Below are 16374 nucleotides of genomic sequence, written 5' to 3'. Positions count from 1 at the left end.
CCCATGAGTAGCATGTAGCATGTAGCATGGCTCCACAGTCCCATGAGTAGCATGTAGCATGTAGCGTGGCTCACAGTCCCATGAGTAGCATGGCTCACAGTCCCATGAGTAGCATGGCTCACAGTCCCATGAGTAGCATGGATCACAGTCCCATGAGTAGCATGGCTCACAGTCCCATGAGTAGCATGGCTCACAGTCCCATGAGTAGCATGGCTCACAGTCCCATGAGTAGCATGTAGCATGTAGCATGGCTCACAGTCCCATGAGTAGCATGTAGCATGTAGCGTGGCTCACAGTCCCATGAGTAGCATGTAGCATGTTGCATGGCTCACAGTCCCATGAGTAGCATGGCTCACAGTCCCATGAGTAGCATGGCTCACAGTCCCATGAGTAGCATGGATCACAGTCCCATGAGTAGCATGGCTCACAGTCCCATGAGTAGCATGGCTCACAGTCCCATGAGTAGCATGTAGCATGTAGCATGTAGCATGTAGCGTGGCTCACAGTCCCATGAGTAGCATGGCTCACAGTCCCATGAGTAGCATGGCTCACAGTCCCATGAGTAGCATGTAGCATGTAGCATGTAGCATGTAGCGTGGCTCACAGTCCCATGAGTAGCATGGCTCACAGTCCCATGAGTAGCATGTAGCATGTAGCGTGGCTCACAGTCCCATGAGTAGCATGGCTCACAGTCCCATGAGTAGCATGGCTCACAGTCCCATGAGTAGCATGGCTCACAGTCCCATGAGTAGCATGGCTCACAGTCCCATGAGTAGCATGTAGCATGTAGCGTGGCTCACAGTCCCATGAGTAGCATGGCTCACAGTCCCATGAGTAGCATGGCTCACAGTCCCATGAGTAGCATGGCTCACAGTCCCATGAGTAGCATGGCTCACAGTCCCATGAGTAGCATGTAGCATGTAGCGTGGCTCACAGTCCCATGAGTAGCATGGCTCACAGTCCCATGAGTAGCATGTAGCATGTAGCGTGGCTCACAGTCCCATGAGTAGCATGGCTCACAGTCCCATGAGTAGCATGGCTCACAGTCCCATGAGTAGCATGTAGCATGTAGCATGTAGCATGTAGCATGTAGCATGTAGCATGTAGCATGTAGCATGGCTCAGTGGCTCACAGTCCCTGTCTGAAGAGCAGACATGCTGGCATGTTATTAAAGGGCCACCTCACCACTTTTGCAACCAGATCTTATTTTAATGATGTTTTATATGTGTGTAATATGTTTGTTTTTTTTAAATATATATTTTAATCATGACCAAAAACCTTCCATGGAATTGTGTGGTAAAAACACAGATCAGGCTTTGCTCCGCGGTGAAAAGCCTGGCGACGCAAGGTTAGACGTCACAGCGAAGGGACTTGGATTAAAAATAGGTGAAATGTCCCTTTAATGTTGCAGCTTTTTTTTTTCTTTTTTTTGTTTTGCAGGAATGCTCTGAAAGTGACTCTTCCTGAAGAGAGCTTTACACTGGTGGCCTCTACACCCCAGGAGAAGGTACACACACACACACACACACACACACACACACACACACACACACACACACACACACACACACACACACACACACACACACACAGTCACACACACGCATGCATACACGCGCACACACACACACAATGGCCCGGTTTCCCAAAGGGCACCTCTTACAGTTACACCATGGTGTAAGAAGTGGTGTTGCACATTCTCAGTTGCTCCTCTAGGCCAGGGGTTCTCAACCCGTGGGTCGCGACCCCTCGGGGGGTCGTCAAATTATTTTAGGGGGTCCCCAAATTATTTTCAAAAAAAATAAAAAAAATAAAGATTTTTTTTTTAATTTTATTTTCACGATTTTTCAAAAAATAGCAGACCTACAAGCTCGTAGCGCGCCACTTGGTGGCGCGCTATGAGCTTGTAGATCTGCTATTTTTCAATAGCTAAATTATAACAATGCTTAAAACACCAAAAGGGGTTCCCGCCCAAAATGGTTTAAGGTTATTGTAGCCGTCAATTTATATTGGGGGTCGGGAGGGGGCGGGGCGGGGGTCCCGAGACATTGCCAAAGCATTTCCGGGGGTCCCCGGCCAAAAACGTTGAAAACCCCTGCTCTAGGCCACACAAAAAACATATATATATTTTCTTTTTTCACTACCCGGACCCCCCTGTTGAAGCGTGCTCTGTGTGGAAGAGACACCCTGAGCCATCTTGATAAACTTAGACTAATGACAACAGCACTAGGGTTTAATATTTTCCCGGATTTGGCTCATTTTAATTCCCGGGAATTTGCGGACCTTTTCCCGGGCTCCCGCGGGAATTCCCGTCAGAAAAAAAAGAAAAAAAGTGCCCACCAAAATGCATTTATATGTATAGATATTTCATATGTTCAATAGAATAGTGATATTTTTTGGTTTAAAACGTTTTATTTGAACGAAATATGAACATATAGCCTACAATACAAGTATTAAATTAAAATATTAATAATGTTATAGGCCTACTACGCTATTCAGAAAAAGGGACGCAGGAGTTTGCACTAATGTGACTAAGCACGGGTAAAAAAATAAACGACCTCACGTCTTTCACATAGATACCTTAGCTATGGTCTTTCACCCTTTGAGCATGCAGTGGGTCCCCTTCTCCGCTGCAGAGAATGTGATCATCCCGCTTTGTACTTTATGAAAAGTCCGATTGGGTGTTAAATTAGCCAGCACGTCCAGTGCACAGCACACTGATTATTAGAGAGAGAGAGAGCGAGAGCGAGCGAGAGAGAGAGAGAGAGAGAGAGAGAGAGAGAGAGAGGGAGATAGAGAGAGAGATGGGGTGAGAGAGAGAGAGAGAGACGCTGCGTGCTGGTGGTTATTATAAAACAAATTGTAGCCTACTCATCTTTGTTTGTGTTCCGTTTCACGTTATTGCTGCACACATGCAGGCAAAAGCAAAAAGGGGTTTAGAAGTGACAATGTCCATCACAGAGAAAGGAAACTCCTCGCTCCGTCCGTAAAACACACAATTCTCACAGTGACTGATTAGGCTAATGATTGACAGGTGCAGCAGCTTTGGGAGCGTGCCTGAAGATGTCTGTCAGACATTCATATCTTGCTAAAGTGTATATAAACTCTGTAGGCCCTATCTGATTAATTGCGGGAGGATGCAGGATTCGCGGGGTCCCACTGATTTCATCTTGACCGGCCGTGCCTGCCCGTCCGCAGGTAGGCTATTTAAATACCGCCCGCGCCGCCAACATTTACGTTGGGTCCCGTTGGCTCCAGTTCCCATTGCAGTGTAATCCATAATTCCATATAAATAACATGTTTGAAAATGATGGGAGGGTTCAGATTGGACATTTGATCACTCATAGATAAGGGGAAAGAACGCGCACTGTGTGAAAACCCCTTTAGTGTAATTTCCCTACAAGAAAAAAAAAACTCCGGGACGACGGGTCCCGAAGAAATTTCCGGGCGGGAAATTGCGTGCCCTATGCCCGGGAGGACCGAAATCCCGGGATCCCGGCATTAAACCCTAAACAGCACTACTTCATCACAGCGTGTGTGTGTGTGTGTGTGTGTGTGTGTGTGTGTGTGTGTGTGTGTGTGTGTGTGTGTGTGTGTGTGTGTGTGTGTGTGTGTGTGTGTGTGTGTGTGTGTGTGTGTGTGTGTGTGTGTGTGTGTGTGTGTGTGTGTGTGTGTGTGTGTGCGTGCGTGCGTCTCTTCAGAACAAGTGGCTGCACGCTCTGAGCCAGGCGGTGGAGCACACCTTGGGTGTCGTAGGTCAAGGGCCATCGGGCGTGGCCGCGGCGTGTCGCTCCGCCTCCTACACCTTCCGAGGAGACGGGAAGCTGAGGGACGCCACTTACACCGGAGGATGGATGTCTGGCAGGATGCACGGCAGGTGTGTGTGTGTGTGTGTGTGTGTGTGTGTGTGTGTGTGTGTGTGTGTGTGTGTGTGTGTGTGTGTGTGTGTGTGTGTGTGTGTGTGTGTGTGTGTGTGTGTGTGTGTGTGTGTGTGTGTGTGTGTGTGTGTGTGTGTGTGTGTGTGTGTGTGTGTGGGTGTGCTAGTATTATTATATTTGTGAGGAGCAAAGGTCACAGCAAATGTCCCCACAAGTATAGTAGAATTATATTGTAATCATCATATTATAATATGAGGAAGGTCGCAAGACCGAAACGTTGCTCTCTTAACACAATCGGTGCCGGGATGCCTTCAAAATAGGAGCTCTGGGGTGCCGGAAAGACATGGCCGCTTTTACTCTGAAGTCTCTGAAGATTATCACTGTTATCTGCCCCGCTAATAATGGGCAGTTATATGGCACCATAAAATGGGTGACGTGCTCCTTTAACGCATTTTGGACTGAGGTCGATGACAAAAAAAATCCTAATTTTTTTCTGAAAAACCTATGTTTCTATGTCAGTGGTGCTCAACCCTTTTCATGTCAAGGACCCCCAGAATTATCTCTATTAGGCTACATATGTAGTTCCAGGGACCCCCCCAGAAGCAAATATTTTAGTTAAAAATGTTCGCTCTGAAATATATATTCAATGATTTGCGACACATTTTAACGATTTTTCAAAAATAGGTGGCGCGCTATGAGCTTGTAGATCTGCTATTTTTCAATAGCTAAAGTATAACATAATGCTTAGTTAAAACACCAAAAGGGGTTCCCGCCCAGAATGTGTTAATGTTTCTTGTGTTTCCAGGGGAGCCATGAAGTGGCCAGATGGGCGGAGCTACAACGGCAACTTCAAGAATGGACTGGAGGACGGGTCAGTCTGATTGAACTCATGCTAATTAGCCTCATTAATACATCAACAAATTAACGCAGCAACTAATTAGCTTATCGACCTCACGTCGACACGGGGAGCTCCAATGAACTGCAGCGGCCACTGAGGCATCTCTTCTTTTTAACACTGTTACTTAAAGGACCACTTCACCACTTTTCAACCTATCTTCATATAATAGGTCCTCACTAATAATCATGAAAAAATCGCGCAATTTTTTTCTACTCGGTCTGTGTCTCATAGGAGGGCTGTGGGCAGTTCAGAAACCGTCCTCCAGTGACATCATCGATGGGGAATACAAGCTAATAGAAACTGCAGGCTTTCTAGTCCTGAAAGGTTGCAATGCGAAAATGGAAGCCATCGTTCTCACGATAATGAAAATCAATCTTGTTTTAAAAATAATCTGCCTAATGATGTCACTGGAAGACGGTTTCTAAACTGCCCACAGCCCTCCTATGAGACACAGACTGAGTAGAAAAAAATCGTGCCATTTTATCATGAATATTAGTGAGGACCTATTATATGAAGATTGAAAAGTGGTGAAGTGGTCCTTTAATATATGTAATATCATAGAGTAATAAAAGGATAGAGAAGTACAATTATAACTCAATGGCTCGAGCGAGCGGAAGTTAAGCCCAGGACCTCAAACGTCATGAACGTCCGTCCACCTCCATGAAAGTGCTGCAGTTCCTCTTTTCGCCAGTAGGTAGCAGCTCCAACGTTGGATAGCCTATTCTGGGGGCTTGGGTAATATAGTTAAGAGTATGTTTAGCTTGCACCTATGCAGAGTGTTGTATTGTGGGTAATGTGTCTCTACAGCTATGGAGAGGGTTCCCTGGGTCAGAATGAGCACTACGTGGGTCACTGGAAGGGTATTGTGGGTAATGTAGTTCACCAGTGTGTGTGTCTCTACAGCTATGGAGAGGGTTCCCTGGGTCAGACAGAGCACTACATGGGTCACTGGAAGGGTATTGTGGGTAATGTAGTTTACCAGTGTGTGTGTGTCTAGGGTTCCCTGGGTCAGAAGGAGCACTACGTGGGTCACTGGAATGGTATTGTGGGTAATGTAGTTTACCAGTGTGTGTGTGTGTCTACAGCCATAGATATATATAAACTCTAGATAGCTCACCCGCGCTGTTGGCCAATGGAGAGCGACGTCGTTACGTGGCGGCCATCTTACCTCGGGACACATAACATTGTGTCTATGGGGCATGTACTCTTAAATGACCATAACTTGCTCAATTTTCAACCGATTTTCAAACGGTTTGGTTTGTTATAAACGTCAGAGACGTCCGCATACGTATATGATTTTATACGACGTTCATATAAAACACATAAATTAAGCAGATAAGCGTCCTGAATCATAGCCACGTTGACAACGTTTGTAATAAACCAACCCGTTTGTAAATCCGTCAAGATTTGAGCGAGTTATGACTGTTTCTGTTTGAGCTGCCATTGAACATACTGTACTGTAGCCCCGAAGTAAGATGGCTGCCGGGTGAACGACGTCAGAAACTCCGCCTTGAGCCATCTAGTGTTTATATATATCTATGTCTACAGCTATGGAGAGGGTTCCCTGGGTCAGAAGGAGCACTACGTGGGTCACTGGAAGGGTATTGTGGGTAATGTAGTTCACCAGTGTGTGTGTCTCTACAGCTATGGAGAGGGTTCCCTGGGTCAGAAGGAGCACTACGTGGGTCACTGGAAGGGTATTGTGGGTAATGTAGTTCACCAGTGTGTGTGTCTCTACAGCTATGGAGAGGGTTCTCTGGGTCAGAAGGAGCACTACGTGGGTCACTGGAAGGGTATTGTGGGTAATGTAGTTCACCAGTGTGTGTGTCTCTACAGCTATGGAGAGGGTTCCCTGGGTCAGAAGGAGCACTACGTGGGTCACTGGAAGGAAGGACGGATCCATGGTTATGGAAGATACAGGTCAGTCACTTCCTGCTTTAACCTGAATTATGGTTCAAACTGAAGTAAACGCCTGCTAGCCTTTTCCACTGCTCTCTCAAAAACGTCTGGCACTTTTGAGCTATAGCGCCCCCTAAAGTATTGGCGTCTAACCAGTAACCAGTTAAGAAACTATTCAGGTTAGGATTAAGATTAGCCATTTTTAGAGGTTAGGTTCATGGGTTGGAGTTATGTGTCTGATTGTGTGCTTACCGTATTGCACTGTCTGAGAACAGGTGCAGTACTTAGTTTAGAAGTTTTTTGGTTTAGACTAGTCATTGGTTAGACCAGTCATTAGTCCTACATCTACAACCTATCTCAAACCCTCACCCTAAACCTAACCTCCCACGGGGCAGCACACCTAAACCTAACCTCCCACGGGGCAGCACACCTAAACCTAACCTCCCACGGGGCAGCACACCTAAACCTAACCTCCCACGGGGCAGCATACCTAAACCTAACCTTAACCCATGTGTAACCAATGACTAGTCTAAACTAAGTATGCAACCCCTGAGAACAGCTCACAACGTGCCGTGCTGTGACGTGTGCTTGCGTGTGCGTGCGTGCGTGCGTGCGTGCGTGCGTGCGTGCGTGCGTGTTATTTCCAGGTATGCCAACGGGGAGGTATACGAGGGCTGTTTCAACGAGGGTCATCGCCATGGTTACGGCATGCTGAGCTCCGGTAGGCTGGCCAAGGCCTCCTGCGTTTTCATTGGCCAGTGGGTCCATGACCGGAAGACCGGATACGGAGTTCACGATGACATCACAAAGTATGTCATCATCAAACAGGAATTCTACATACCCGTTAACGTTGATGTCCATATTTGGGCGTGTCAGACTCATTATACATTCAACATTCCAAAGGTTCAATGCACATCATTTATAAACACAGTTTTCTTTGCATTATAATCTGCTTATAATACCGTATAGATAGACGCTAGCACTCGTAAATATTCATATGGAATATTCAGGGCTCTCTTTTCGTCACCGCTAAACCCCTTATCCCTAAACTACTTTGCCTTTTTTTTTACTATTTTGAAAAACATTTTTGAATAGTTCAACCATCCAATCTACATTGACACGTTGTGAGCTTGTAGGCTGGCCATTTTAATTTTAATAGTAAAAAAAGGCAAACAAATTTAGGGATTAAATGGAGCCCCATGAATCCTTTAGGGATTAAATGGAGCCCCATGAATCCTTTAGGGAATAAATGGAGCCATGAATCCTTTAGGGAATAAATGGAGCCCCATGAATCCTTTAGGGAATAAATGGAGCCATGAATCCTTTAGGGAATAAATGGAGCCATGAATCCTTTAGGGAATAAATGGAGCCATGAATCCTTTAGGGAATAAATGGAGCCCCATGAATCCTTTAGGGATTAAATGGAGCCCCATGAATCCTTTAGGGAATAAATGGAGCCCCATGAATCCTTTAAATGGAGCCATGAATCCTTTAGGGAATAAATGGAGCCCCATGAATCCTTTAGGGAATAAATGGAGCCCCATGAATCCTTTAAATGGAGCCCCATGAATCCTTTAGGGATTAAATGGAGCCCCATGAATCCTTTAGGGAATAAATGGAGCCCCATGAATCCTTTAAATGGAGCCCCATGAATCCTTTAGGGAATAAATGGAGCCATGAATCCTTTAGGGAATAAATGGAGCCCCATGAATCCTTTAAATGGAGCCATGAATCCTTTAGGGAATAAATGGAGCCCCATGAATCCTTTAGGGATTAAATGGAGCCCCATGAATCCTTTAGGGAATAAATGGAGCCCCATGAATCCTTTAAATGGAGCCATGAATCCTTTAGGGAATAAATGGAGCCCCATGAATCCTTTAGGGAATAAATGGAGCCCCATGAATCCTTTAAATGGAGCCCCATGAATCCTTTAGGGATTAAATGGAGCCCCATGAATCCTTTAGGGAATAAATGGAGCCCCATGAATCCTTTAAATGGAGCCCCATGAATCCTTTAGGGAATAAATGGAGCCATGAATCCTTTAGGGAATAAATGGAGCCCCATGAATCCTTTAAATGGAGCCATGAATCCTTTAGGGAATAAATGGAGCCCCATGAATCCTTTAGGGAATAAATGGAGCCCCATGAATCCTTTAGGGAATAAATGGAGCCCCATGAATCCTTTAAATGGAGCCCCATGAATCCTTTAGGGATTAAATGGAGCCCCATGAATCCTTTAGGGATTAAATGGAGCCCCATGAATCCTTTAGGGATTAAATGGAGCCCCATGAATCCTTTAGGGATTAAATGGAGCCCCATGAATCCTTTAGGGAATAAATGGAGCCCCATGAATCCTTTAGGGATTAAATGGAGCCCCATGAATCCTTTAAATGGAGCCCCATGAATCCTTTAGGGATTAAATGGAGCCCCATGAATCCTTTAGGGAATAAATGGAGCCCCATGAATCCTTTAGGGAATAAATGGAGCCCCATGAATCCTTTAGGGAATAAATGGAGCCCCATGAATCCTTTAAATGGAGCCATGAATCCTTTAGGGATTAAATGGAGCCCCATGAATCCTTTAGGGATTAAATGGAGCCCCATGAATCCTTTAGGGAATAAATGGAGCCCCATGAATCCTTTAGGGAATAAATGGAGCCCCATGAATCCTTTAGGGAATAAATGGAGCCCCATGAATCCTTTAAATGGAGCCATGAATCCTTTAGGGATTAAATGGAGCCCCATGAATCCTTTAGGGATTAAATGGAGCCCCATGAATCCTTTAGGGAATAAATGGAGCCCCATGAATCCTTTAAATGGAGCCATGAATCCTTTAGGGAATAAATGGAGCCCCATGAATCCTTTAAATGGAGCCATGAATCCTTTAGGGAATAAATGGAGCCCCATGAATCCTTTAAATGGAGCCCCATGAATCCTTTAGGGATTAAATGGAGCCCCATGAATCCTTTCCCAAACATTTTAGCTCAAGACCCAAAAGAGAAATGTAGACGTTTGTCCGCGAGTCAAACTAGTGAAAAGGGCGGCGGTGGCTCAGGGGTAGAGTGCCTGGATGGTAACCGTAAGGTTGCCAGTTCGAACCCGGGCTCCCCCAGAGTTACTGTCGAAGTGTCCTTGAGCAAGACACTGAACCCCTAATTGCTCCCGATGTGCTAGTTGGTGCCTTGCATGGTTTCCGCTGCCATCGGTGTGTGAATGTGTTTGTGAATGGGTGAATGTAATGCACAATCTCTGTAAAGCGCCTTGGATAAAGGCGCTATATAAATGCATTTTTAAAAAACATTTGCAAAAACATTTTTTTTTTGTGTGCGTGTGTGTGTGTGTGTAGGGGTGAGAGGTACATGGGTCTATGGAGTGAAGACCAGCGGCAGGGCAGCGGCGTGGTTCTCACTCAGTTTGGACGGTACTTCGAGGGAACGTTCAGGGACAACAGGATGACAGTAAGTACTGAGGGAACGTTCAGGGACAACAGGATGACAGTAAGTACTGAGGGAACGTTCAGGGACAACAGGATGACAGTAAGTACTGAGGGAACGTTCAGGGACAACAGGATGACAGTAAGTAGGGAACGTTCAGGGACAACAGGATGACAGTAAGTACTGAGGGAACGTTCAGGGACAACAGGATGACAGTAAGTACTGAGGGAACGTTCAGGGACAACAGGATGACAGTAAGTACTGAGGGAACGTTCAGGGACAACAGGATGACAGTAAGTACTGAGGGAACGTTCAGGGACAACAGGATGACAGTAAGTACTGAGGGAACGTTCAGGGACAACAGGATGACAGTAAGTACTGAGGGAACGTTCAGGGACAACAGGATGACAGTAAGTACTGAGGGAACGTTCAGGGACAACAGGATGACAGTAAGTACTGAGGGAACGTTCAGGGACAACAGGATGACAGTAAGACCTGAAGACACCATGATATCTGATCAACATAATTGCGAACGCAGTGAGCACTAACTATGAGAACATGTCTGTGTGTGTGTGTGTGTGTGTGTGTGTGTGTGTGTGTGTGTGTGTGTGTGTCTGTCTGTGTGTCACACTGTAACACCACCCGCCCGCCACCCTAGGGTGCAGCTGTAAAAACACACACCCACACACACACACACACACACACACACAAAAAACTTAACTTAAAAAAAAACTTAACTTAACTTAAAACTTAACCTTAAAAATAAAATAATAATAAGAAGAAAAGAGAACTTAAAAAAACCTTAAAAAGTACGTAATTTATTCTAATTGTTGTTATTGCAATTTACGAGCTGCGTTCGCTTCCTGCGTTCGCGCGTCTTACTTGTGATGTATTGATGTGTTCAATGTCCATATTGTTCAACGCGTGTGTGTGTTTCCAGGGTGCAGGTCTTCTAGTGTGTGACGATGACACAGTGTTCCAAGGAGAGTTCTCTGATGATTGGACCATCAATGGAAAGGTAATTAACCAATCAGTGGAAAGGTAATTAACCAATCAGTGGAAAGGTAATTAACCAATCAGTGGAAAGGTAATTAACCAATCAGTGGAAAGATAATTAGCCAATCAGTGGAAAGGTAATTAACCAATCAGTGGAAAGGTAATTAACCAATCAGTGGAAAGGTAATTAACCAATCAGTGGAAAGGTAATTAACCAATCAGTGAAAAGGTAATTAACCAATCAGTGGAAAGGTAATTAACCAATCAGTGGAAAGTTAATTAACCCCACATGTGAGCTTGTAGGTCTGCCCTCGTGGTTCCTTGAGGGGGCTCCAAATGGCCCCTTACGGGCGTGTAACTCTGAGAGTGTGCATATTGGAACCAAATGGACCTGTACACAATCCGTCCCTTAATACTTGGTGCATGTCTCCCCTCCCACCAGCAGGGGCTGCTGTCTCTCCCTAATGGAGACAGCGTAGACGGGCTGTTCAGTGGGGAGTGGTCTACGGGGTTGAAGGTCACGGGAACCTTCACCAAGGTCAACCTCCACGATGTGGACAATAAACCCAGGAAGATTCTCAAGTGAGTGACTGTAGCTATATAATACTATAACTATATAATACTATAACTATGGCTGTCTCCATATTTCAACGTTTTATGTTTATGTTTTTTCCCCCTTTTTCGGGTAAATTGACTCCTTCCGCCACGTTCAAGTTTTTTACGTCTCTCACACGCCACGCTTTTCGTCCGTAAGCCCCAGTGTTGTTTTCGCCGACTAAAATTAAGACGAAAATTGTTCGTCGACTACCTTTTTCCACTGAGGAAAACTACATTCAGATTCAGATTCAGATTCAGATACCTTTATTTGCCATTTGTGTATATACTGTACACACATAGGAATTTGCTTTGACATAACATGAGTGCATTCAATTCTTTTTTCACAAATACCAACAGACATAAGACAACACCGTGCAGGGAAATAAATATAAAGTGCAGGGCAGTAGTTCATAGTGCATCAAATGTTGCCGGTGATTAAAGTGCCGGAGTCACTAGGAGGCAGGGGTGGAAGGGAAGCCAGAGTCACTAGGAGGCAGGGGTGGAAGGGAAGCCAGAGTCATTGAGCAGCCTGTTCCTGGTGTCACTAGGAGGCAGGGGTGGAAGGGAAGCCAGAGTCATTGAGCAGCCTGGCAGCTGACGGGAAAAAACGGTGTCTGTGGCTTTCGTAGCCTTCAGCAGCCGCAGTCTTCTCCCAGAGGGGAGCAGGGTGAGGAGGCCGTGGCCAGGGTGGGAGGAGTCGGCCATAATCTTCCTTGCTCTCTTCAGCGCCCTGGCGTCGTGCAGGGACTTGAGGGAGGGCAGAGGGCGGCCTATCACCCTCTCCGCAGAGCGAATCACCCGCTGCAGCTTGGTGAGGTCTTTGGAAACTAAATTAAAACTAAGCCATGATGACAAAACTAAGACTCGACTCGACTCGACTCGACTCGACTCGACTCGACTCGACTCGACTCAACTCAAACTTTATTTATATATATTATATTTATTTATATATAATATCACATATCACAACGACCAATGGTCGACCAAAGTGCTGTACAGGTATAAAAATAAAAAAGACAGAACAGTACATAACAAAAGTGGAGGAACAGAGAGACAAAATAAGAAAAGAAAATAGAGCTATGGACAGTATAACATTTACATAATCAGGCACTGTCGAAGGGACTTAAAAACCTCTAATGAGGTGGCAGGACGAATGTGGAGGGGTAGGCTGTTCCAGAGTCTAGGGCCGGCCGCTGCAAAGGCCCGGTCACCTCTCGTCTTGTATTTGGTTTTGGGGTCGGTTAGCAGTAGCTTGTCAGCTGACCTGAGGGGTCTGGGCGGAACATAAGGGTCAATGAGTTCTGACAGGTACAGGGGGCCAGCCCATTCAGGGCTTTAAAACATAAGGGTCAATGAGTTCTGACAGGTACAGGGGGGGCCAGCCCATTCAGGGCTTTAACAGGTACAGGGGGGGCCAGCCCATTCAGGGCTTTAAAAACAAATAGCAAAATCTTAAAATGTATTCAGAAATGGACAGGAAGCCAGTGGAGGGAGGCTAATAATAATAATAATAAAAACTTTATTTGTATAGCACCTTTCATACATAAATGCAGCTCAAAGTGCTTCACAGGGCAGGACACAAAAATAGAATACAATAAAACACAGTCAAGTAGTTAAAATGATAGAACAATGGCAAAGAACAAAATAAAAGTATAAAAACATAGAGAAAAAATAAATAAAAACACAACATGCAGCAAATCAGTCAGGACAGAGTAGGAACGCAGATATTAAAACTCAACTAAAAGCAAGAGTGAAGAGGTGAGTCTTGAGTTGAGATTTAAAAATGTCTACAGAGGGTGCGTGTCTGAGCTGGAATGGTAATTTATAGTGTTGTAGTCGAGACCACCTAAAGCGAGACCAAGACAAGACCAAGACCTAGAGGGGTCGAGACCAAAGACGAGACCGCCGCGACCCTAGGGGGCCGAGACCAAGACAAGACCAAGACTTAGAGGGGTCGAGACCAAAGACGAGACCGAGACCACCGCGACCCTAGGGGGCCGAGACCAAGACAAGACCAAGACCTAGAGGGGTCGAGACCAAAGACGAGACCGCCGCGACCCTAGGGGGCCGAGACCAAGACAAGACCAAGACTTAGAGGGGTCGAGACCAAAGACGAGACCGAGACCACCGCGACCCTAGGGGGCCGAGACCAAGACAAGACCAAGACCTAGAGGGGTCGAGACCAAAGACGAGACCGAGACCGCCGCGACCCTAGGGGGCCGAGACCAAGACAAGACCAAGACCTAGAGGGATCGAGACCGAGACGAGACCAAGACCGCCGCAAGGCGAGACCAAGACCTTGTTTTTGTTTTTTTGATAGGCACAGAAAACAATCTTGATCTGAAACACTACAGTGCAAATAGATTTTACAAAAATAGGTATAGGCCTACTACAGCATGATTCATTCAAATATTTATTTTAAATATCAATTAATGAATAACAATGAGGCATGCACATCAGAGCCTGGGAGAAACATTTTTGTGTTAATTAATTAATCAATATCCAAAACTATACAAAATCTATAAGGCCAAACCTTATTAGAAAAAAATATTAATATATGAAAGCCTTTTCAAATGTCCTATTGGAATTGCAGGTGCTGCCAAATAAGTAATTACCCTCATGCCAGTCAGTTGCGCAAATATATAGGTCAGATCAATTAGCAGAGCGGACCAGCTTCTCACTGACTGCAGCACAATAACCAGCGCTTCTTAAAGTTTACTTACTTTAATAATATGACATAGTGTTGGATCTCCAGACAAACAAACCTTGGATTATATAATTATTGGATTATAATTCTTCAAATGACTAGCATGAGCCACAAGGTAAGAAACTAGAATGATTCACTGTTCACAGTCAAACCCTGCAGCGGTTGTTCTTCAACCCGTCGCATTCCCATCAAAGTAGCCTGCTGATACCCACACTAACTTTGTGATCAACCTTAATTTGCTTATTTAATTTGTAAAAAGCAACACTGTATTAAGACATGGTAGTATAATATTGGTGCAAAATGGAAATATGTAATTAAATAGTTAATAGAGAGAGAGAGAGAGAGAGAGACACAGACAGACAGACACACAGACGGAGAGAGAGAGAGAGAGAGAGAGACACAGACAGACAGACAGACAGACACACAGACGGGGAGAGAGAGAGAGAGAGAGAGACACACAGACGGAGAGAGAGAGAGAGAGAGACACACAGACAGGCAGACGGAGAGAGCGAGAGAGACATAGACAGACAGACACACAGACGGGGAGAGAGAGAGAGAGAGAGCTAGCCCCGTTCCCATTTCAAAGAATACAAAAAAGCTGTCTAGCGCGAGGCCTCGCAAGCCGCACCGACGCCGTTCGCACTATACCAAAAAAGTCAGGCTGTGGCGCTGTGTAACTCTCCGCCACCCGGCCGACACTTTATTTATGCCAGCCTGATATAATTTCATACAATCAGAACATGTTCTAACCCAATTTCAATAGATTTAAGATTACGTGTGCTCTAATTCAGCGCTGCGCTGCGCTCCTACAGCTGTCTTTAATGTTAATATGAATGGGATCAGTGCTTGCGATCGGGTTGATAGAACGTTTTGCATTGTTTCGTCTCGAGTGGTCTCGGTGGGGGAAGAGACCCGAGACAATTGGTCCGAGACCGAGACGAGACCAAGACAAATGAAGGGCGAGACCAAGACGAGACCGCAAGACAAAAAAGGTGTGAAGCGCGAGACCGAGACAAGACCAAGACAAATGTGGGGCGAGACCAAGACGAGACCGCAAGACAAAAAAGGCGAGAGGCGCGAGACCGAGACAAGACCGAGACAACGAAAATGTGGTCTCGAGACCGGTCTCGAGACGAGACCATGTCTCGAGACGAGACCATGTCTCGAGAACTACAACACTAGTAATTTATTCCAGGCTGTTGGGCCGTAGAAGCAAAAAGCTGCCTCACCATATTTTTTTGTGCACATTTTTTTAGGCACTTCAAGCAGGCCAGCAGTGGAGGACCTGAGGGGGCGGTTAGGGACATATCTAGGTAGGCAGTCACGGAGGTACGAAGGTGCAAGACCATTTAGGGATCTATTCTAAAAACCACTGGGAGCCAATGCAGTGATGATAGAACTGGAGTAATGTGTTCTCTCATTTTTGTTCTAGTTAACACTCTAGCAGCCGCATTTTGAACAAGTTGGAGTCTATCCGTTGATTTCTTTGGCAGGCCTGAGAGGAGGGCATTACAGTAATCTAATCGAGAAAAGACAAAAGCATGGACCAATGTTTTAGCATCATCTAAGGATAAATATGCTCTAATACGTGCGATGTTTCGAAGATGAAAGAAAGCTGTCTTGGTAGCTTGATTAATGTGCGCATTACAATTCAGATCTGAGTCGATAATAACCCCTAGGTTCTTTACTGTCGACTTACTTCCTACATTTAGGTTACCGAGTTTATTTTTTATCAATTATTTTTGCTCATTAGAGCCAATTATAAGAACTTCTGTCTTATCCTCGTTCAGTTGGAGAAAGTTCTCACTCATCCAGCATTTAATGTTGGACAGACAGGATAGCAGTGGGTCAAGGGCAGAGGGGTCATCAGGGGCTACGGAAAGATACAGCTGCGTATCGTCCGCATAGAAGTGGTAATTCACTCCGAGGGCGCTAATGAGTTCTCCCAGCGGCAATATATAGAGGGA

At 45.4% G+C, this 16374-nt stretch overlaps 1 protein-coding gene across 1 annotated transcript in view; it reads left to right on the top strand.

Moving 5' to 3' along the window:
- Positions 1-1354: 1354 nt before the first annotated feature.
- LOC306931501 (alsin-like) overlaps positions 1355-16374 on the top strand; it is a gene marked incomplete at its 3' end in the record, with an annotated part of 37131 nt that continues 22111 nt past the window's right edge. Inside the window, exons 1-8 of the mRNA XM_079512902.1 lie at positions 1355-1507; positions 3702-3877; positions 4684-4749; positions 6613-6696; positions 7323-7484; positions 10020-10131; positions 11048-11125; positions 11546-11685. Coding sequence (XP_079369028.1) covers positions 1403-1507; positions 3702-3877; positions 4684-4749; positions 6613-6696; positions 7323-7484; positions 10020-10131; positions 11048-11125; positions 11546-11685 — 923 coding nt within the window. The 5' untranslated portion in view covers positions 1355-1402. The remainder of the gene's footprint in view (positions 1508-3701; positions 3878-4683; positions 4750-6612; positions 6697-7322; positions 7485-10019; positions 10132-11047; positions 11126-11545; positions 11686-16374) is intronic.

This window comes from Electrona antarctica (assembly GCF_951216825.1).
Source record: "Electrona antarctica genome assembly, chromosome: 10".
NCBI lineage: Eukaryota > Metazoa > Chordata > Actinopteri > Myctophiformes > Myctophidae > Electrona > Electrona antarctica.
The sequence above is the reverse complement of the archived record's forward strand: the minus strand, read 5'-3'. Positions and strand labels throughout refer to the sequence as shown.